The sequence below is a fragment of the Peromyscus eremicus genome, chromosome X (assembly GCF_949786415.1).
Source record: "Peromyscus eremicus chromosome X, PerEre_H2_v1, whole genome shotgun sequence".
Lineage (NCBI taxonomy): Eukaryota > Metazoa > Chordata > Mammalia > Rodentia > Cricetidae > Peromyscus > Peromyscus eremicus.
The window spans coordinates 40,250,724-40,269,508 of NC_081439.1; the positions used below are offsets into that span (position 1 = coordinate 40,250,724).

The 18,785-nt window shown below is 33.5% G+C and overlaps 1 protein-coding gene across 8 annotated transcripts in view; it reads left to right on the top strand.

The window, feature by feature from the left end:
* Dmd (dystrophin) overlaps nucleotides 1-18,785 on the top strand; it is a 2,092,376-nt gene that overhangs the window by 683,461 nt on the left and 1,390,130 nt on the right. For all 8 annotated transcript variants that reach the window (XM_059250112.1, XM_059250109.1, XM_059250111.1 and 5 more), the window contains 2 exons: nucleotides 2,025-2,204; nucleotides 12,283-12,458. In XM_059250112.1, the coding sequence (XP_059106095.1) occupies nucleotides 2,025-2,204; nucleotides 12,283-12,458 (356 nt within the window). The remainder of the gene's footprint in view (nucleotides 1-2,024; nucleotides 2,205-12,282; nucleotides 12,459-18,785) is intronic.

Consider the following 18,785-nt stretch of genomic DNA (forward strand, 5'->3'; position numbering starts at 1 on the left):
GAAGCTAAATGCGAGAAATACATATTTCAAACACAGTCTTAAGCATGAATTTCATATTCCCCTAACAAAATGTTTAAATCATTGCCTATGTAGCTTTAATAGTAGGTGCACCTTCTATGATTACACATATGGGTATTTAAAATTCTTCCTTAAGCTTTGAGAAAATAAGCCAATGATGAGTAAGTTTACATCTTTCCATTTTAAATGAAAAATGAGAGCATGTTATAAAAATTAAGAAGCTATAGTTTCTTACAATAAAATAAATACATGACAAAAATTAATTAAGAGAAAACAATGAAATTAAGACATCTTTTCCATAAAAGAATTAGAAGGATTTACATAGAATTCAAATTTGAGTTTCAGTCCCAGGTAGGTAATGTAAATTATGGCTTTACTACTAGTATAAGAATCTGATTAAATTTAATCGAAATCTAACATGATTTTAGCTAAGCAAATTCCCCAGTCCTATGTAGGACTGTGCTATGACATTGATAGCTTTGTTATGAATCCAGCTTATATCTCAACTAATACTTTCGATTATAATAATTTTCAAATGGAGAAAATAGTAATTATGAAGAAAAAATTAGAAATGAGTTTCACAACTTGTATCCCTCCATAGTATGGCATGAAGGCTGCTCATAAAATTCTCCAAGTAAAACAGCTTCTAACAAAAGGGTAAGCTAATTGAAGGAGACACTAGAACATTCTGCACTTCATAGCTGTCAATGCAGGTGGCATACTAAAATATGTTGCATAAAATGTCCCTTGTAGGGGGTTGTATTCATTACTCTCTGTGCACAACACTTTGGTCTGTGACATTTGGTACATCTGCTTCATGATAATTTCTTGGGTCATATGTAATGCTAGTTGTTCTTAAGTAAACTTGTATTTGATTTAGAAAGTTATCATAGTTTAGTTTGTATTCACTATCCTTACCGCCAATAGAATGGGGCTATTGAAAGACTGCAAAATTATTTTATCTTCTTTTTTTGCTTTTCTCTGTTTACAAACAAATATACAGACTAGCATTTGATAACCGGAAATCTTATTCCTCTATGTGAAGGGTGACCTTAGCAGATAATCTACTGATTTTATCCTTTGTTTATCTATTCCAAAGAAACCTAAAGGCAGGAATAAACTTCTGCATCAATTCTGAATCTATAAAAAGTATAACAATTACTTAATACAATACACAAGCATTTAGAAAATAAGCAAAGACATTCTGAAGGATTTGATTCATATTCAGTGACTTAGTCACTTTATTTAATTGGGTTTGAAATAGTTTAGAAAATAGTAACTCAAAGACTGAGTGTCTGATGCAGTAGTAGAGCACATGCATAAGACATGTGTTCAATACCCAAGGCCACATACACAAAAAGATAAAAAAGCAAATAATCACACAAATAACCACATTTTAAATGACTAATGGTTACAAATAAACATTAAGTTTAGGAAACCACAGAACATTACAGTTTCTACTAACAAATAGAGGAGTGTTAAAATTGTGATTAAAAAAAATACTTCAGTTTTGGCCAAATGAACATAACATTTCTGAATTCAAAGGCCCGTAACCATTCATGTTTTCTCCACTCAACAATGACCCAGCTAATGATAGTATTCATTTGAATTTAATCAGCAGTTAAGAAATTCAGCAATTAAGAAAAAGAGAGAAAGAAATTCAGCAATCTCTAAAAGCCATCCATCTTCAAATGTTAAAAAAAAGTGTGTACACGTTGATTTCCTACTGGGGTGACTATGTCTTTTTGTTTGGCATTCCTTCAAATATGTTAAAGTGAACTTTTAGATGTTTAGTCTACATCTGATGTTTTGTTTTTAGTCTTCAGATTTCTAAGAGAGTGTATTTAGATTGTATTGTTCTACCTAGAGTTTTATAGACCTTCAACACTGTGCAGCTGCATTTACAGCATTTTCTCAGCTATACAAAGGAGCAAAGACATGCAAGTGATTGAATTATAGTATTCTAAGACCCATACTTAATTCCATGATTGCTCTTGTTTTGACAGATGTTAAAAATAGATCTAGAAAAGAAAAGACAAACCATGGAAAAACTCAGTTCACTCAACGAAGATCTCCTTTCAGCACTGAGAAATAAGTCAGTGACTCAAAAGATGGAAATCTGGATGGAAAACTTTGCACAACGTTGGGATAATTTAGTACAAAAACTTGAAAAGAGTTCAACACAAGTAAGTGATATGAAATATTATATTGAAAATTATCTGGGAAATATTTGAGAACTACATTAAGACAAAAAAATACTTTCATGTCCCCAAAGTATGCCATGAGTTTAGTCCTTTCCCAGTGTTCAGCTGAATTAAAAACATGCTTACCTTGCTTATACTGGTATTGGAGAACTGGGGAAAGGCAGACGTATGAGAGCCAATTGAATGAACTTATTACTATCCTACTGGTTCCCTAATTATATGGAAATGGAAAACTGAATGTTGAAGTAATTAAGCAGAATACTAGGGAACTGTATCATCACTCTCCATTGTGTTATCGCAGAGGCTAAGTTACACAAACCAATAAATTTAGATAAGAAAAAGTAGCTAAGTCACAGTAACAGTGTAATATCAGTTTATGTTGTGAGATTTTGCTATTTTGCTAATTTTAAGAAGTACTGGTGTTTTGAAAGTATTTTGCTGTGGTGGTTAGATAATGGTATAATGGTTGGGTATTCAAAACACTTATGTGTGATAATATTTAATATAGTATTTCCCATTATATTTAATCATAAAAGTTTCTTGATAATTGATCACAATTTGTAGCTCATTATTCATATACATACCACTATTAAAACAATGACTATACTTAATAGATTTTAGGCAGGTATTTCTCCTATTTTGAGTTAAGTACAGACAAATTATCTTCCTGAGACTTGATAACTGCTATGTAGAACTTAAAAATATTAGTTGAAGGATGAAGAAAAATATTAAGATAATGTATCCTGAAACACAATTGAAGAAAAATATCAGCTCTCATTCATGATTTTCAATTATACTTACATCTTCCTTTCAAATTGAAATGAATATTTAAAATAAGAAAGGAGTGGATATATAAACATCATTTCTCATGTGATTTTATAATTAAAAATCTCCTTTGTTTCCCATTAAACAAATTATATAGATAATCATAATATTATTACTAATGTTTTTATTGCATATGACCTACCTATGGATATTTTGCAGTATTGTAGGTATCTGAAAACATGAAGCACTAGTAAGTTTGAAATGTTTTAATTCAGAAGTATTGTCATTCCTATATGTTCTCATTGGCTCCATAAATTATAATGACAATAAAATTCTTAAATATAGTATTGTAAAGGTCGGTATTATTTGATAAAACTAATTCAGAAGATACTAATTTTCACAAATACATTTTTGGAAGTATAATTTTGTCAATAATTTTTTTGCTTTGTCCCATAACAATATGCCTAAAGCTTTTCATATATTCATGTCTTTGTTTTTCCTCAAGAAGTTTCACAAATCATGCAATCACAAAGTCAACTCAAGGCTTTGCTTGAGGTTATTAGTTTGTAGGAATATTGAAAGAGAGCAACACAAGGAAATGGAAATTAAAAGATGGGAAGGAAGAAATAACTTATACATGAAAATTAATGGCTTTTTATCTAACTACAAATTCAGCTTGATCTAAATTGTGTAAGAATTCTAAGAAAAATTGCAGTTAAGATTGTAACTTTAAAGAGGTTCACTAAAATTTGTACATTTTTCTTCTGTTACAAGGGAAGACAACAAGTTTCATTAACAATTTGCACTCAGCGCAGGACTGTAGAAAATAACTTTTAAGAGATTACTGTAAGAATAAGCAAAGTTACTAGGCAGTGGTGGGACACACCTTTAAACCCAGGACTCAGCAAGCAGAGGCCGGCAGATCTCTATGAGTTTGAGGCCAGCCTGGTATACTGAGTGAGTTCAAGAACAGCCAAAGCTACACAATAAAACCCTGTCTTGAAAAACAAACAAACAAACAAGAATGAGCTGTAGTTGGGAGTTTCCTCCAGGCCCCGCCAATCTCCGTCAGTCCCACAGCCCACTTATAAAATAATCACTCAGAAGCTTATATTAATTAAGAAAGCTTGGCCATTAGCTCAAGCTTATTACCGACTAGCTCTTACACTTAAATTAAACCATAATTCTTATCTATGTTTAGCCATGGGGCTTGGTACCTGTTTTCAGTTCTGCCTTCACATCTTGCTTCCTCTCTGTCTGGTGACTCCTGACTCTGCTCTTCCTCTTCCCAGCATTCCTCTAGTCTGCTCACCCTACCTATACTTGCTGCCTGGCTACTGGCCAATTAGTGTTTTATTAAACTAGTGTATAACAGCATTATCCCATAGCAATGAGCAAAGTTTGGTAACAGTTAAAATTCATTACTGTGAAGCAAGCTTTAGGATTGTGATGGAGATTACAGGGAATGTGATCATGCTCACATAAAGAAATGCATGTACCTATACCTTTGATGGCTTTGCAGGTCAAAGCATTGAGGGATTTTGAGCTTAAGAAGCTGTTGCATAGCAAAAAGAAATCAAAGTGTGTTGGGGGGAAACCTCATGTATGAAGACTTCTCTCTTGCATGTTAAAGTCAGCTTTGGCCTGAAGAATACCTGAACATAAGCTAGGGATGTTAAACTTGATGAAAAGCCAGTCTAAGAAAATAGAATACTTTCTGTTACCAAATATTGGAAGAATAGTAACTATTTGTTGTGTGAATACCTAAAATGGGAAAGGAGGGTAAAAAACATACCCTGGATTGACTTCTGTGAAACTGCAATGATTATGTCTTCAACTAATGCTTTTATAAATGTGCATGCTAAGATATGCACAGTTTGTTTTCTAAATGCCATGACCCTAATGAATGTATTGTTATCTTGATTTTAATTATGAAATATAATTAACATTTCTGTATAGTTACTAAAGGAAATTAAATATAATTTAACTGAGCTGAAGCATCATCATAGCCATTTATCTAAAATCATATTCTCTGGGAAAGATAAGTGGCTTGTGTGCTTTATAATTAATATGGTAGAATATATTAAAAGTTGAGTATCTGATGATTTGATATATGAATATATCTACCCTGTTAAATCTAAAAGTTTCTAGTCTCTTTTTTTCAGCAAGGTAACTTCTTCCTTTGGAATAAGAAAAATTCTATGACACATAAATTTTAATATCACAGTTTATTTTGTTTTTACACAGCTAATGATCATTTTCAAAGTAATTTCAATTGTGAGCATAAATATCCTAAAGATAAAGCTAGAGCATTCATAATTCACCTGTCCTTGAACATGACAGTTGATGTCCATGCTGTGTATGTCTGTGTCTGCATTCAAGATTTAGGCTGAGTTAATTCTTGCAATCTTTTATCCTCTCAAAGAGATAAAATGGCATTGTATATACATATTCTGTCTCATTTTATGTCTTTGTGACAGATTTAACAACTTTGATGGTGATGTAGGTAACACAAATCATAAGCCATTTTTCCAGTGTACCCACAATACAAATGATAAGCTGTAAGATGGCTCAGTGGTTCAGAGTTCATAATGCTCCTGGAAGGTCCCTATGTTTAGTTCCTATCACCTATACCAGGAAGCTCTTAGTCCCATGTAGACCTGTGGATACAGGTGATGTAGTTAGGATTAGTTAGCTGCTCCCTTTTACTAGGGATTTTAATAAAAAAAAAAAAAAACCTTAAAACCTTTTCTGTTGACAATACTTTTTATTGGTTCCATAAATTTATCCACAACTAACAATTCAACTGACTATATATATATATATATATATATATATATATATATATATATATATAATCAGTACAATTAAATTAAATTACTTCAGTTACTTCACTTATTTTAGGATTTCATCTTATTTAAATGCATGTTTTAACCACTTCAAAATTTAGTGCATCTTCTATGTAATTCTGTAGATTAAAGATTTTCTTAGAAAAATGTGAAGTTAGATCTGAAGTTACTCTGGAAATTAAGTATCATTTTGATACCATCAATGAAAGCAGGAATTTGGCAAGGGCTTTGGATATAAGTGCAGTCAGTCTCGCACTGTCCTTTCATTACCTACATTAATTGAAAATACTACAAATACTGAAATTGATAGAGTGAGGCTGGCTGAGTTGAAACCTGCAATATCTCTTTTATTTATAAAATAAAAATATAATTCAAGTTGATGTCTATAATAATAGTCTAGTCTCTAATGTCTGTTGTATCTTCCTTTTTGCTTGAAATTCTGTATAAATCTATGAATTAGTGAAGCAATTTCTACATTATCTCATCTACATGAATATCAGAGCAGAAGGAAATATGGATAAAATAAAAACATTTCCATTCTACTTAAATTAAACTGACTTCTGTTATTAAAACTTTACTTACTATGAACATATCTTTAAAATATTTCCCATTTGTAATATTTATTTATTGCCTACTGAAAATAAATGAAATGATGTGTAAACAAATGGTTCCTAGATATATGCTTCATAATCACTAGTTATAAAATGTTTCATCACTTCCATTGCATATGATATGTAGTGGAAGGTCAAGTGAATCAGAAAAATATAAATGCCATTGCTTTTCAATTTTTGCAGGTACTGCTAACATAATTGCTCAAATTTTGTATTTAATATGAATTCAGAAATCACTGTGTATGTTTCTTTATGATATATTTTGTACTGAAAGAAAACCGAAGTGAACAACAAAATATATAAAACTGGAGAGAACTTCACAGAAAGAACCCTATTAATTATATTATGTAGTACTTTATTTCAAAGTCAGGAATGATTTCTTTTATGATGCCCTCTGAGTATTTTGAAAATAATTCTTCTCATAATCCCTGTGCCAGTTCTTATTCAAGATGATTTGTTACCTTATTATTGGTGAGAAATCAATGCAGTTAATATTAAAATAAATTTAGCTACCCAATTACTGTTGGTTCTTACTGTTGGCTCTCCTTTCCTATGATAGTTGCTCAGTATACATTCATGAGACACAGAATTTTAGATCCGTGTCTTGGTAACAAAATAAATTCGTATGTTAAAATGTTGATTGAGAGAAGTCTAGCTTTATACCATGTCAAATAAAATGTCCTTCATTATTGTATGTTTAGTGCATGTATTATTTTAGTTAGGTTTTTCATATAGAACTTATAATATTTCACAAATATTATTGTGATTATCACATTGTCTGATACAGTATAAAATATTGAAGATGGTGATTCCATTTTACCAATTTCAAAATGTCCTATAGGGGATATGCATTTGATAAGTATTGAACTTTTGAAATATTACAGTATATCTACTAAATAACATAATTTTAGATTGCTTTATTGGAATATAATGTACAAAAACAGAAAATCTTGGTTTTGACACATCAACCATATTAATTACCATTTGAACAAATCCCTGACATTTCAAACCTTCGAAAACGATGTTTAATAGGGTCATGATTGTTGAGTTTTTAATCTTTAAAATTGATGTTTAGAAACAATACCCAAGTTACCCAGTGTTAGTTCCAATTTCAAAGAAAAACTGACCTGGACGAGTCATAATAAGATAGATTGTCTTTAGAGTTAAATTCTTTTTTGTTTTTAGAGTTAAAAACTTTTCTCATTTCAATATCTATTATACGTATTTTAATGTTATATATAAGCAGAAATTTATTTTGTAAACATATATTTAATATAGTTTATACACCTATAATAAAATACATTAATTCCTTTTTTAGCTTAATCCCATACAGAGAATTGATGAATTATTATGTTGGAATTTTTCTTAATCTTTTTTTATTTTATAATTAATTTAATTTTGCATATCAGCCACGGAATCTCCTGTCCTCCTTATTCCCAACCCCCAGCCTTCCCTCCCAATCCTCCCCCCATTCCCACCTCCTCCAAGGCAAGATCTTCCCTGGGGATTCAGCTCGGCCTGGTAGATGAAGTTGAGGCAGGTCCAGTCCCCTCCTCCCTACACCAAGGCTGAGCAAAATGTCTCAGCATAGGCCCTAGGTTCCAGAAAGCCAGCTCATTCACTAAGGACAGGTCCCAGTCCCACTGCCTGGGGGCCTCCTAAATAATTCAAGCTAATCAACTGTCTCACTTATCCAGAGGGCCTGATCCAGTTCCATGGGGGCTCCTCAGCTATTGGTTCGTAGTTCATGTGTTTCCACTAGTTTGGCTATTTGTCCCTGTGCTTTTTCCAATCAAAGGTCTCAATATCTCTTGCTTATATAATCCCTCCTCTCTTTCATCAGTTGGACTCCTGGAGCTCCACCTGGGGCTTGGCCATGGATCTCTGCATCTGCTTCCATCAGTCACTGGATGAGAGTTCTATCATGACAGTTAGGGTGTTCACCCATCAGATCACCAGAGTAGGTCAGCTTGGGCTTTCTCTCAACCATTGTCAGTAGTCTATTGTGGAGGTATCTTTGTGGATTTCTGGGGACCTCTCTAGCACTTTGCTTCTTCCTGTTCCCATGGGATCTTCATTTATTATGGTATCTCTTTCCTTGTTCCCCCACTCGTTTCCTGATGCAACTGAGACCTCCCGCTCCCCTAAGCTCTCTTTCCCCTGACCCTTGCCCTCCCCAGGTCCAGGTTGCTCATGTAGATCTCATATATTTCTCTGTAGTTGGATGATCCTGTGTCTTTCTTAGGGTCCTCTTTACTAGGTAGCTTCCCTGGAGCTGTAAGTTGCAGTCTGGTTATCCTTTGCTTTACATCTAGTATCCACTTATGAGTGAGTACATACCATGTTTGTCTTTCTGAGTCTGGGTTACCTCACTCAGGATGATTTCTTCTAGTTCCATCATTTTGCCTGCAAATCTCATTATGTCATTGTTTTTCTCTGCTGAGTAGTACTCCATTGTGTATATGTACCACATTTTCTTTATCCATTCTTCAGTTGAAGGACATCTAGGTTATTTTCAGGTTCTGGCTATTACAAATAATGCTGCTATGAACATAGTTGAGCATGTGTCCTTGTGGTCTGTTTGAGCATTCCATGGGTATATGCCCACTAGTGATATAGCTGGGTCTTGAGGGAGATTGATTCCCAATTTTCTAAGAAAGCACCATATTGATTTCCAAAGTGGTTGTACAAGTTTGCATTCCCACCAACAGTGTAGGAGTGTTCCACTTGCTCCACATCCTCTCCAGCATATGCTGTCTTCAGTGTTTTTGATCTTAGCCATTCTAAAGGATGTAAGCTGGTATCTCAGAGTCGTTTTGATTTGAATTTCCCTGATGATTAAGAATGTTGAGCAATTCCTTAAATGTCTTTCAGCCATTTGAGCTTCTTCTGTTGAGAATTCTCTGTTTAGCTCTATAGCCCGTTTTTTAATTGTGCTTCCTAAATATAACACCAGTAGCACAGACACTGGGAGAAACAATTAATGTATGGGACCTCTTGAAACTGAGAAGCTTTTGCAGGGCAAAGGACACAGTCAACAAGACAAAACAACAGTCCACAGAATAGGAAAAGATCTTCACCAATCCCACATCTGACAGAGGGCTGATATCCAGAATATATAAAGAACTCAAGAAATTAGACATCAAAATAACCAACAGTCCAGTTAGAGTTAAATTCTTGATAAATCAAAAGTTCTGCTGTCATACTAAGGAAAGAGTTTTCAACCTCTGGGAGAACAACTCTTATAGTAAGCTTAGCATTAGGTTAAATGGCTTCCATAAACTCTTTTCTGTCTGTATTATAATGATTCTAATGAATAATTAAGTATTTACATTCAATTACTCAAAGTCATGGAAGAACTTAGTATATGACTAATTGTTTTATGGTCTGATTACATAGAGTAGGTTTGGAGAGTAGTTATTTGTTATACAGAATTAATTCTGTCATATTTTTTTCAGGGTAAATGTGTGATTGTTTACTTATTTCTTCATCTCAAAGAAAATGAAATAACATTGACAATCATGGTGTTGTGATAAAGATAGTATATAGCCATCATAGTTCCATATTTTACTACTGTTATTTTTAAGTGACTCTTTGCGCCTTTCTACATGGCTGTGTATATTCCTTTTTATTATTGAAAATAATTATTCTCTCATACAATACATTCAAACCACAGGTTTGCCTCCATCCACTCCTCCTAACTCCCTGCCACCTCTCCCCTTCTCCCCCAGCTCTACCCTCCCTCCATTTCCTCTTCAGAAAAGAATATGCCTCCAAGAGATGACCACCAAACAGGACAAAACAAGATATAAGATGGGTTGCCTTGACTGTGTATATTCTTAAAATGTAGTTTTGTCATTAATCAATTAATCATGTTTCTGTAATCATGTTCTTTTAAACCGGCATGTGCGAGTCTATTAAATTTTATAACAAGAATGAATAAGAAGATATTAACATAACAGAAATCAACTACACAGTCAAATAACTAATACCAAAATATGCCATATTACACAACTTTAAAAGAAATGCTGTATGTTTTCATATAGTCTGTAATCAGATCACTTATAGCTAGTCTTCTCAGGAAAAAATACTCTCTTGTAGTAGTTAGTTATTATATGTAAAATTGTCTTTCCTTGTGACTAATAAATATCACAATAAAATGATTCTTGGAATCCTAATAAAATTACATTTCTTTCAGAATGAAGGCAAATTTAAATAGTTCATTTAATGTTCTTTTTGTGTTAGGTGCAATTATATTTGAGTTGATATTATAAGTAACTTTAAAATTGATGCCTTTTGCTTTAATCTTAATATAACCTACCATTCGAGTATATAATTAAAGTTGCTCATAGCTCTATGATTGATTCTGCATAATGAATTTATGAAGGGCTTATAAAAGATAACTTGCATTTTTCACATGGAAGAGTTCAGTATCTCTTGGTGTATGCTGGATATTTTGTTGTGGTGGTACTTGTATGCTTGCTTGGTTTGCATAAAGAAACTACTGAAATAGAAGGCTTTAACATGTTTAAAGATGCTGTTTGTCCAAAGGCTAATGTTTTAAATGTGTATAATTGAATCAAAATTTACAGATGATAACTTGTTGTTGGATTTCATTCTTTTGTGGCCAGTTTGGAAGATGAAATAAATCTTCTGACTCCCCACATTTCTTCCCATGAAAGAATCAGTCAACACTTAGTCAGCCTGAGATAGTACAATAAAATTTCCTTACATTTCTTAGGAAGTTCAGAAAAGTCCAAAAACAATTCTTGGTGAAGTCAAATACCTTTCTTCTGTTATTAAACAAAAGAAGAACTAATGCAGGCTTTCTTTGGCCTTTTTGGAAATAAATCTTCCAAATAAATTGCTTATGGAAGGGCTTTGATTAATATGCCAGAGGTAACTCACAGTCATAATAAAGTGAACATTATGAGGAAGATAAGGGGAGAATTTAAAGGGAAGGAATATGTCATTTTATACAACTTGTCTATCTGGTATTAGCTTACATATGGAGCTGACAACTGTCATTATGTTTATAACATATTATAGTAGGCCAAATTTGTGAATTATATCTCTGTAAAAATGTCTGGTCTGAAGGAAAGTATAACCTTAAAATAAAAGTCTCTAATGACAAATTCAGAAACTCATGTATTTGAACATATTCAGTAATTTATACAGAGAACATTTAAACTTAAAATTTTGAATAACATGAAACTCAGAGACACTTATGTGTTAATAAGTACTTTATATTAGCATTTTACTGAAATTGTAAAAATTTAATATTTTTATTAAATAGCATTTTATTCCAAAGTTCAACTATCTTTTTAAATACTAATGAACAAAATAATCATTATGAAATAAAAATTCATTTAAAAGTCTATTTAATATAATTATTTCTTTTTTACAAGTTTGTCTTCATTCAAGTCCTTTTTTATCTAAAATAATTAGAAAACTATTAAAATGCATATACAATGTCCCTGGTGTTAGAAATTGTGCTTAGATACTCTGCTAAAATTTATCTTAATGTTGTGAACACTTTAATCAGCATGCCTTAACGATATAGTGGCATCCTAATCCTTCCTGGCTTCCTTTATTTCCTAAAGTTTTTCCAATACATTCAAGAGTCACTGTATACATCTGATTTTCTGTTTCAGTCAACATAACTGAAGTCAGATAAAAGAATTTGATTCAGGTTTAATATGGTGTTAGTTTGATCTGAAGGTCAATCTACCAACAAGAAGGAACAGTTTCTCATGATTTTCTTTCTCCACTCCAAGCAGTCTTTACCAAAGTCTTTTGAGCAGTGTCTGACCTCTGTTTCAATATTTCTCGCAGATTTCACAGGCTGTCACCACCACTCAGCCGTCACTAACACAGACAACTGTAATGGAAACGGTAACTATGGTGACCACCAGGGAACAAATCCTGGTAAAACATGCCCAAGAGGAACTTCCACCACCACCCCCTCAAAAGAAGAGGCAAATTACTGTGGATTCTGAAATTAGGAAAAGGTGAGAACATCTTATTCATGATTTTATTCACAGATGAAGATTCATTTTTAAGCATGGAAACTTATTTACATGAGTAATATTTTATATTTGCCTCATATTTTCCAAAGCTTGGGTATTTTGTAATGTCAGTTAAATAGTGAGAAAAATAATGAGACAAGTTTTCAAATTTCCTCAAGGAATCATTTTGTCAATAACTGAAGACTTAATGGAAATGCTGTTTTCTGAATTGAAAGAATTGAAAGAAGAAACTACAATTAATGAACAGCCATGACACATTTTAATACTGAAAGTATCCAGTTTGTTTTTTTTTTTTTCAAAAAAGGGACTGTTTGTTCAGGTGTTAGTTTTGGATTAAATTACTTTCTTCTAGTAATGGGAAGTACAGTTTCATGAAGAAGTATACCTCTAATAGGCGAAATCCATTCTGCCACTTTATGAGAACAGAATGTCTCAATTTGCACATCCTAAATCAGAAGTAATTATGAACAGATTTCCTGTTCTTTGATATTTATAAAGTTTTATCTTGAAGGTGTTGGAATTTTTAACAGATCTTTTTGTGAGTAATCATAAGTAGACATTACAGATAAGTTAGGCATTATGTAAATCAGTGGATGTATTAAAATCATGGCAATAAAATTTCATAAAGGCAGAACTAACATGAAAATCATAAAATAGTACAATTTCCATCCTATATCCATTATTGTAATTTTAAGATTAAGAAAGTACATTGCAATATGCCTTAAGTTTCTAAGTAGCATATGCTCAGGAATGTATAGAACACTTGACATTAGAATTTGCATATCCCAGAGTATAGAAATATGGGAAGAATATATACCTAAAATAGTATGTCAGATGTTCTTAGCAAAGGAAAAGAAACATCTAGAAAAGTTGTTTGAATACATTATAAGCTACATTTTGTTCATTCATTCATGACTTATAACCTGATTTAAAAATTTCAAACTAAATCTTGGGCTTCTTCATCTTGAAAATGTTTATTTTTCTGAGCTAATTGTCTAGTTCAAATAGGGAAGGCCTTCAGACAACAGCCTGCTGCTATTTTCTTTGTGAGTTATGAACTAAAATTAATATTTGTATATTTTTAACTTCTTGTGTATATATATATACACTATTTGCCTATATATATATATATGTACATATTCTTTGTGTGAGCATGGATATGTGCATGCCACAGTGTGTATGGATGGAAGAGGATAATATTTGTGTCAGGTTCTTGAACTCCACTTTTTGAGGCAGGTTCTTGTTTTTCTTATTTTTGATGTGGTTGTTGTTGCCATTGTCTATGCCTCCTTGGGCAATTGAAATGTGAGATTTTAGGGATCCTCCTGTGTCTGCTTCTGAACTCACATTAGGAGCACTGGCAGTACAGACATACACTACTATGACCACCTTTTATGTGTACCCTGGGGATTTGAACTCTAGTGACCATGCTTCCAAGGCAAGTAGTTTACACACTGAGCCATCTCTCCGGCCCTGATACTACATTTTAATTGATTAAAGTAATCAGAAGAATAATACTTACATGACTTACAATTATATAAATTTCAAATTTCAGAGTCTTCATTTATAACAAAACTCCATTTATTCAAACATTTCTCATCTATGACTTCTTTCACATGACAAAGGCAGGCTTTAAAAAATATAGCTGTAACTCTATGACTCATCACAAAACATGTATGACACATCAGAAAAAATGTTTGCCAATCTTTGGTCTAGTCAAATGGTTCTCAAACTCTGAATAACTTAGGGCATCCATTTTAGGCAGTAAATTCTACACAGTCTCATCACTACAGTAGTGGAAATGTCACTATTCACTGATGGAAAGGAAAAAATTATGGCACAAATAAGTCAGTAAGTCTCTTAATTTGCATTCATTTTTCCTAATAGCATGTCTGTTAATTTACTTAATGTAATATTAAATATTTATCTATAGATGATGCTTAGTAGGCTCATCACTTATGGGTATATGCTTCCCAAACATTGAAATGTCTTCAGAAACAGCCTTACACAAAAGCAGCAAAGTGAGTTGACCCATATCAATCTGTCCTCAAAGACTTATTTCTAGCTCTTGAAATTGCATCTGGTTTGAAATTATGTTTCAATTCTTTTGTTTTAGTGAAGAATGGGTAGTGGCTGAGTAATTGGTCACCTAAATTCTCTTTTGATCTTATGTTCCCCATAGTCATTGAAATTGACTAGGGTGAGAGGAGAAATTAGGAACATATAGATGGTTTAAATAAAACTTCACACTTATTAGAGATTTTATTATGTACTTAGAACAAGATTCTATGCTTTAAAAGAATAACATTAATTCTTCCTGATAACTTTCTAAGATAGGTAGAGGTATTATTAGTATTATACATAGCTTCAGAGTGCCTGAGCTAAGATTTCAACATGGACTATGTAGTAAAATATCTCTTTAATAGGTATAAGAATAAGGTGATAATGTATCCTGGTTTGCCTGAAGCTGTGTAATTATACTTGTCCCAGCATAATTATACTGAGCACTAGCATGAACTCTCCAGGTGTCCTGCTATGAGCAGCATAATTATATAGACAGTCTATATAGGCCTCTACAATGATGAGTTTAAACTGAACAAAGCGAACAAAAGATGAAGCATTTTGAAGCAATTAATAATTGATAATTGTTTACTGTATGGAATGTGATTACAGAAGCCTCATGAAATTATGAGTACAAACTTCATGGTATCCAGTGTGTGTGTGTCTCTCTCATTCCATATCTGAAACAATTACATTTCACTGTGAACTTTGTACTTGTGTTCTATTAATTCCTTTTCTTTTAAAAAAATGTTCTTGTTCCACGTCTATGATTAACTGTAGTTCATCCACTGCCATTCTTCACATTGTGCTTTCTTTTTTGCCTAATTCCTGTGAGAGTGTCTCATAAACCAAATCTTTTTGCCTTTGTGACTTATCTCAATTGTTGTCCCTCATGGACTTGTGGTCCTACATATTAGTGACTACCACATCATTTTACTCCATATATGACCTCTTCCCTAAAATGCAGCTTTTTAAAACAAATGCTGTCATGATGGTATTTCTGCATCTGAATCTAGCCAGTACGTCAATTTCCATATTTTAGTTGTAAGGCATGGTCTGTATGTCCAAATAAGTAGCAAATGATAGAAATAAATTTACTGGGGTTTGAAATTTGTCTGTTTAATTGCCAGCATATGACTTTAGGAAAATTACTTAGGACCTATTCATTGGATTCAACATTTTTACCTTATCAAGCACAGGGAAGATAAGGAAGCCAATGAATCTATTGCTTATGAAGTAATCATTTTTCAATTATATATGAAATAGATTCTTCTCTCATATGATACATTCCAATAACAATTTCCCCTTCTTCCGCTCCTCCCGGCTACCCCACCTTCTCTCTCCTCCAGATCCACTTCCCCTCTGTTTCCTTTCAGAAAAGAACAGGCCTCCAAGAGACAATAGCAAAACAGGACAAAACAAAATATAATAAGACAAGGCAAAAGCCCTCATATGGAGGTTGGAAAAGGCAAACTAGTAGGAGGAAAAAAGTTTCAAGAACAGGCAAAAGAGTCAGATATACCTGTTCCCACTCTTAGGAGTATCACAAATACACCAAACTAACAGCCATAACATATACACAGAGGACCTGGTATACACCCCTGCAGGCCCTATGCTTGTAGCTTCAGTCTCCGTGAGCCCAAGTGAGTCCTGCTTATTGACTTGGTGGGCCATGTTCTCCTGGTATCCTCCATCCCACCTGACTTCTACAATCTTTTTTTCTCTTTCTTCCACGAGTTTCCAATTTAGACTCTCTTCTCATAATGTCTGTCTGTAGAGCGTGCTCCCATCTGCTGCCAGAAGTCTTGCTGATGACCACTGGAAAAGGCACACATCTATGAGTACAGCAGAATACTTAGGAATCATTTCATTGATTTCTTTTACCAGCTCCGTTGGTCTGGTAAAAGGTCTCTGGACTATCTAGTCTCTGGTTACTGGCCATCCAGGGAGTGTAGGGCATGGAATCCCTCTCCTGGTATTAGTCTCTAGTTAAACTAAACATTAACTGGCTATTTCCACAGTTTCTGCCACCATTTCCCAGCACATCTTATAGAGAGGGCAGATTGTAGGTGAAGGTTTTTGTTTCTGGATTGGTGTCCAGGTTTCTCAGAATGTTTTCTGACCACAAAGATGCTAGAATATACAGGAGAAAGCTTCAAACTTACACCAAATAGACCTCTCTATGTTCAGTGAGCTATATGGAAGTTGTGCTCAGCAATGAAGCCCCACTGTTAGCTTTCTGAGCACAACTTTCTGTCCTAGGATCAGCTGGGGTTGTTTAGGAATCTCCATTGAACATCTTTGGCCAACAGCTCGACCCATTTCCACCACTGAAAACCTTGCCTGGCTACTAAAGATGGCCATTTCAGTTTGCCTTCCCCTCTCCCCTTAGATCTATACCCCCTTTTCTACCCAACTAACTTTGTGCCCCGTTCATTAAAAAAACGTCAGTACAGTTTGTGCTGCCCATATACTTCTGGAAGCCTGGGCTTCATTGGAGGCTGTTCAGCTCACAGGAACACTTAAAGATCATTGACTCTCTTCCCACTTTTTCATTTCATTCATTAGATCTAGGGTGAAACACATAAGCTTTAATTTCAAACAAGTAAAATTAGTAAAGTTAGTTCATTAGATGGAACATTAATTCCATTACAAAATAATTTGTAATTTTCTTTCCTATAACAGACACAGTTTACTTTAAACTAAACTAAGTGATGCCATTGACCCATCTTGAGTCACCTTCACTATATATTTTAGGATTGTCTATTCAGATTACTATCCCATACACTAGATGTGAAGATTCCTTCAGCCAAAGTCTAGTATATAGTCTGTATAAGTGGTCTTCTGTCTACTAGACATCTAAAAGTTATTTTTTAACAGAAGTAAAAAATGTCTGACATTATCTTACATAACAGAATATCTAGCAAACAATAATACATTGTTTCAAAATAGTTAGAAAAGATTTTTGTCTTCTTACCAGGAAATGACAAATGTTTGAAGAGATGGATATATATGTACATCCCCCTGATGTGATCATCATTAAATGTGTTTATGTATGAAAATAGCGTCATATCCATCACTATGAACAAGTGTTAAGTGTTAACTAATGAGTCTAAAAAAGAAATAGATAATAATGTGAATTGGTTTTTTACGTAGTATGTGTAGCTCCGGATATCTAGCTCCAGAAGCCACATGAATATACATCATGTCAGAATACATGCCAACAAAGCCATATCTCTAGAACTGAGGCATGGAGTTTTGTTTGTTTTACAAGTAAAGAAAAAACAAATACATCTACTTATCTAAATATAAGAGGAACCAGAGTTGAGTACATCAGAAAACCACTAATGCTTTACTTCCAATTCTTTCTTTCACCAGCTTATTCTCTACATCAGGCTCTGAAACTGCTCTCAGCAAGGTCACCAGAGAGCTCCTTAATTGCCAGCTTCAAAGGTCACTTTTCAGTTCTTGTCCTTCTTGACCCTTGTGCTGTGCCTGACAGTGATGATTAGTCCCTTCTTAAAGTTTCTTTAAGTTTCTGGGACACTGTTCTCTCCTATTCACCCCTCCCCTGGCTTTCTGACTATGTCTTGTCAATCTTCTCTTCTTATCCCTTTTAAGGTCAGTTTTCATGACTCAAAATTCTCATTTTACGTTCTTCTAATGGTGGTTTTATTTCTTGGACTTTATTACTTATACTCCTGTCTTTCTCAGTAATCTGTACCTTATAATTTTCAAAGTAACATTTTTAGCTCACTGTCTTCCCTGATACTCATACTTGTAGAAACCAAACACTTACTAGTATGTAACTTTAGATTGGTAATGAGAATTTCAAATGTATTTCTGTACTTTACATTATGTAAGTCTAAAAGATATCATTCACGTCATATCCTCAAAGATTGGCTAGGCCTGCACTTGCAGAGTACAATGGCTAGCAATCTGTGAAGCAAGTCACAGTGCTCACTGTAACTGCCACACCACCAAATTCTTTCAAAATATACCTCATATAAATTATTTTCAATGTATTGCTTTCTCTTCAATGTTGCCTTTCCTTGAGTTTAGCTCCAAATTTGTTTATACATGAACTCAGAATTTCTCTGCCTCTGCTTTTGCTTCACGCTTGGAAGAATATCTCAAAATGCAGTTTGAGTAAGATAATTCCTTTGCCCATAATTCTTTAAATTTATGTCATAGGAATTCCTTTGTCTAATCTCTGGCTTCATTCTCCACCCTGTATTTATATACCAG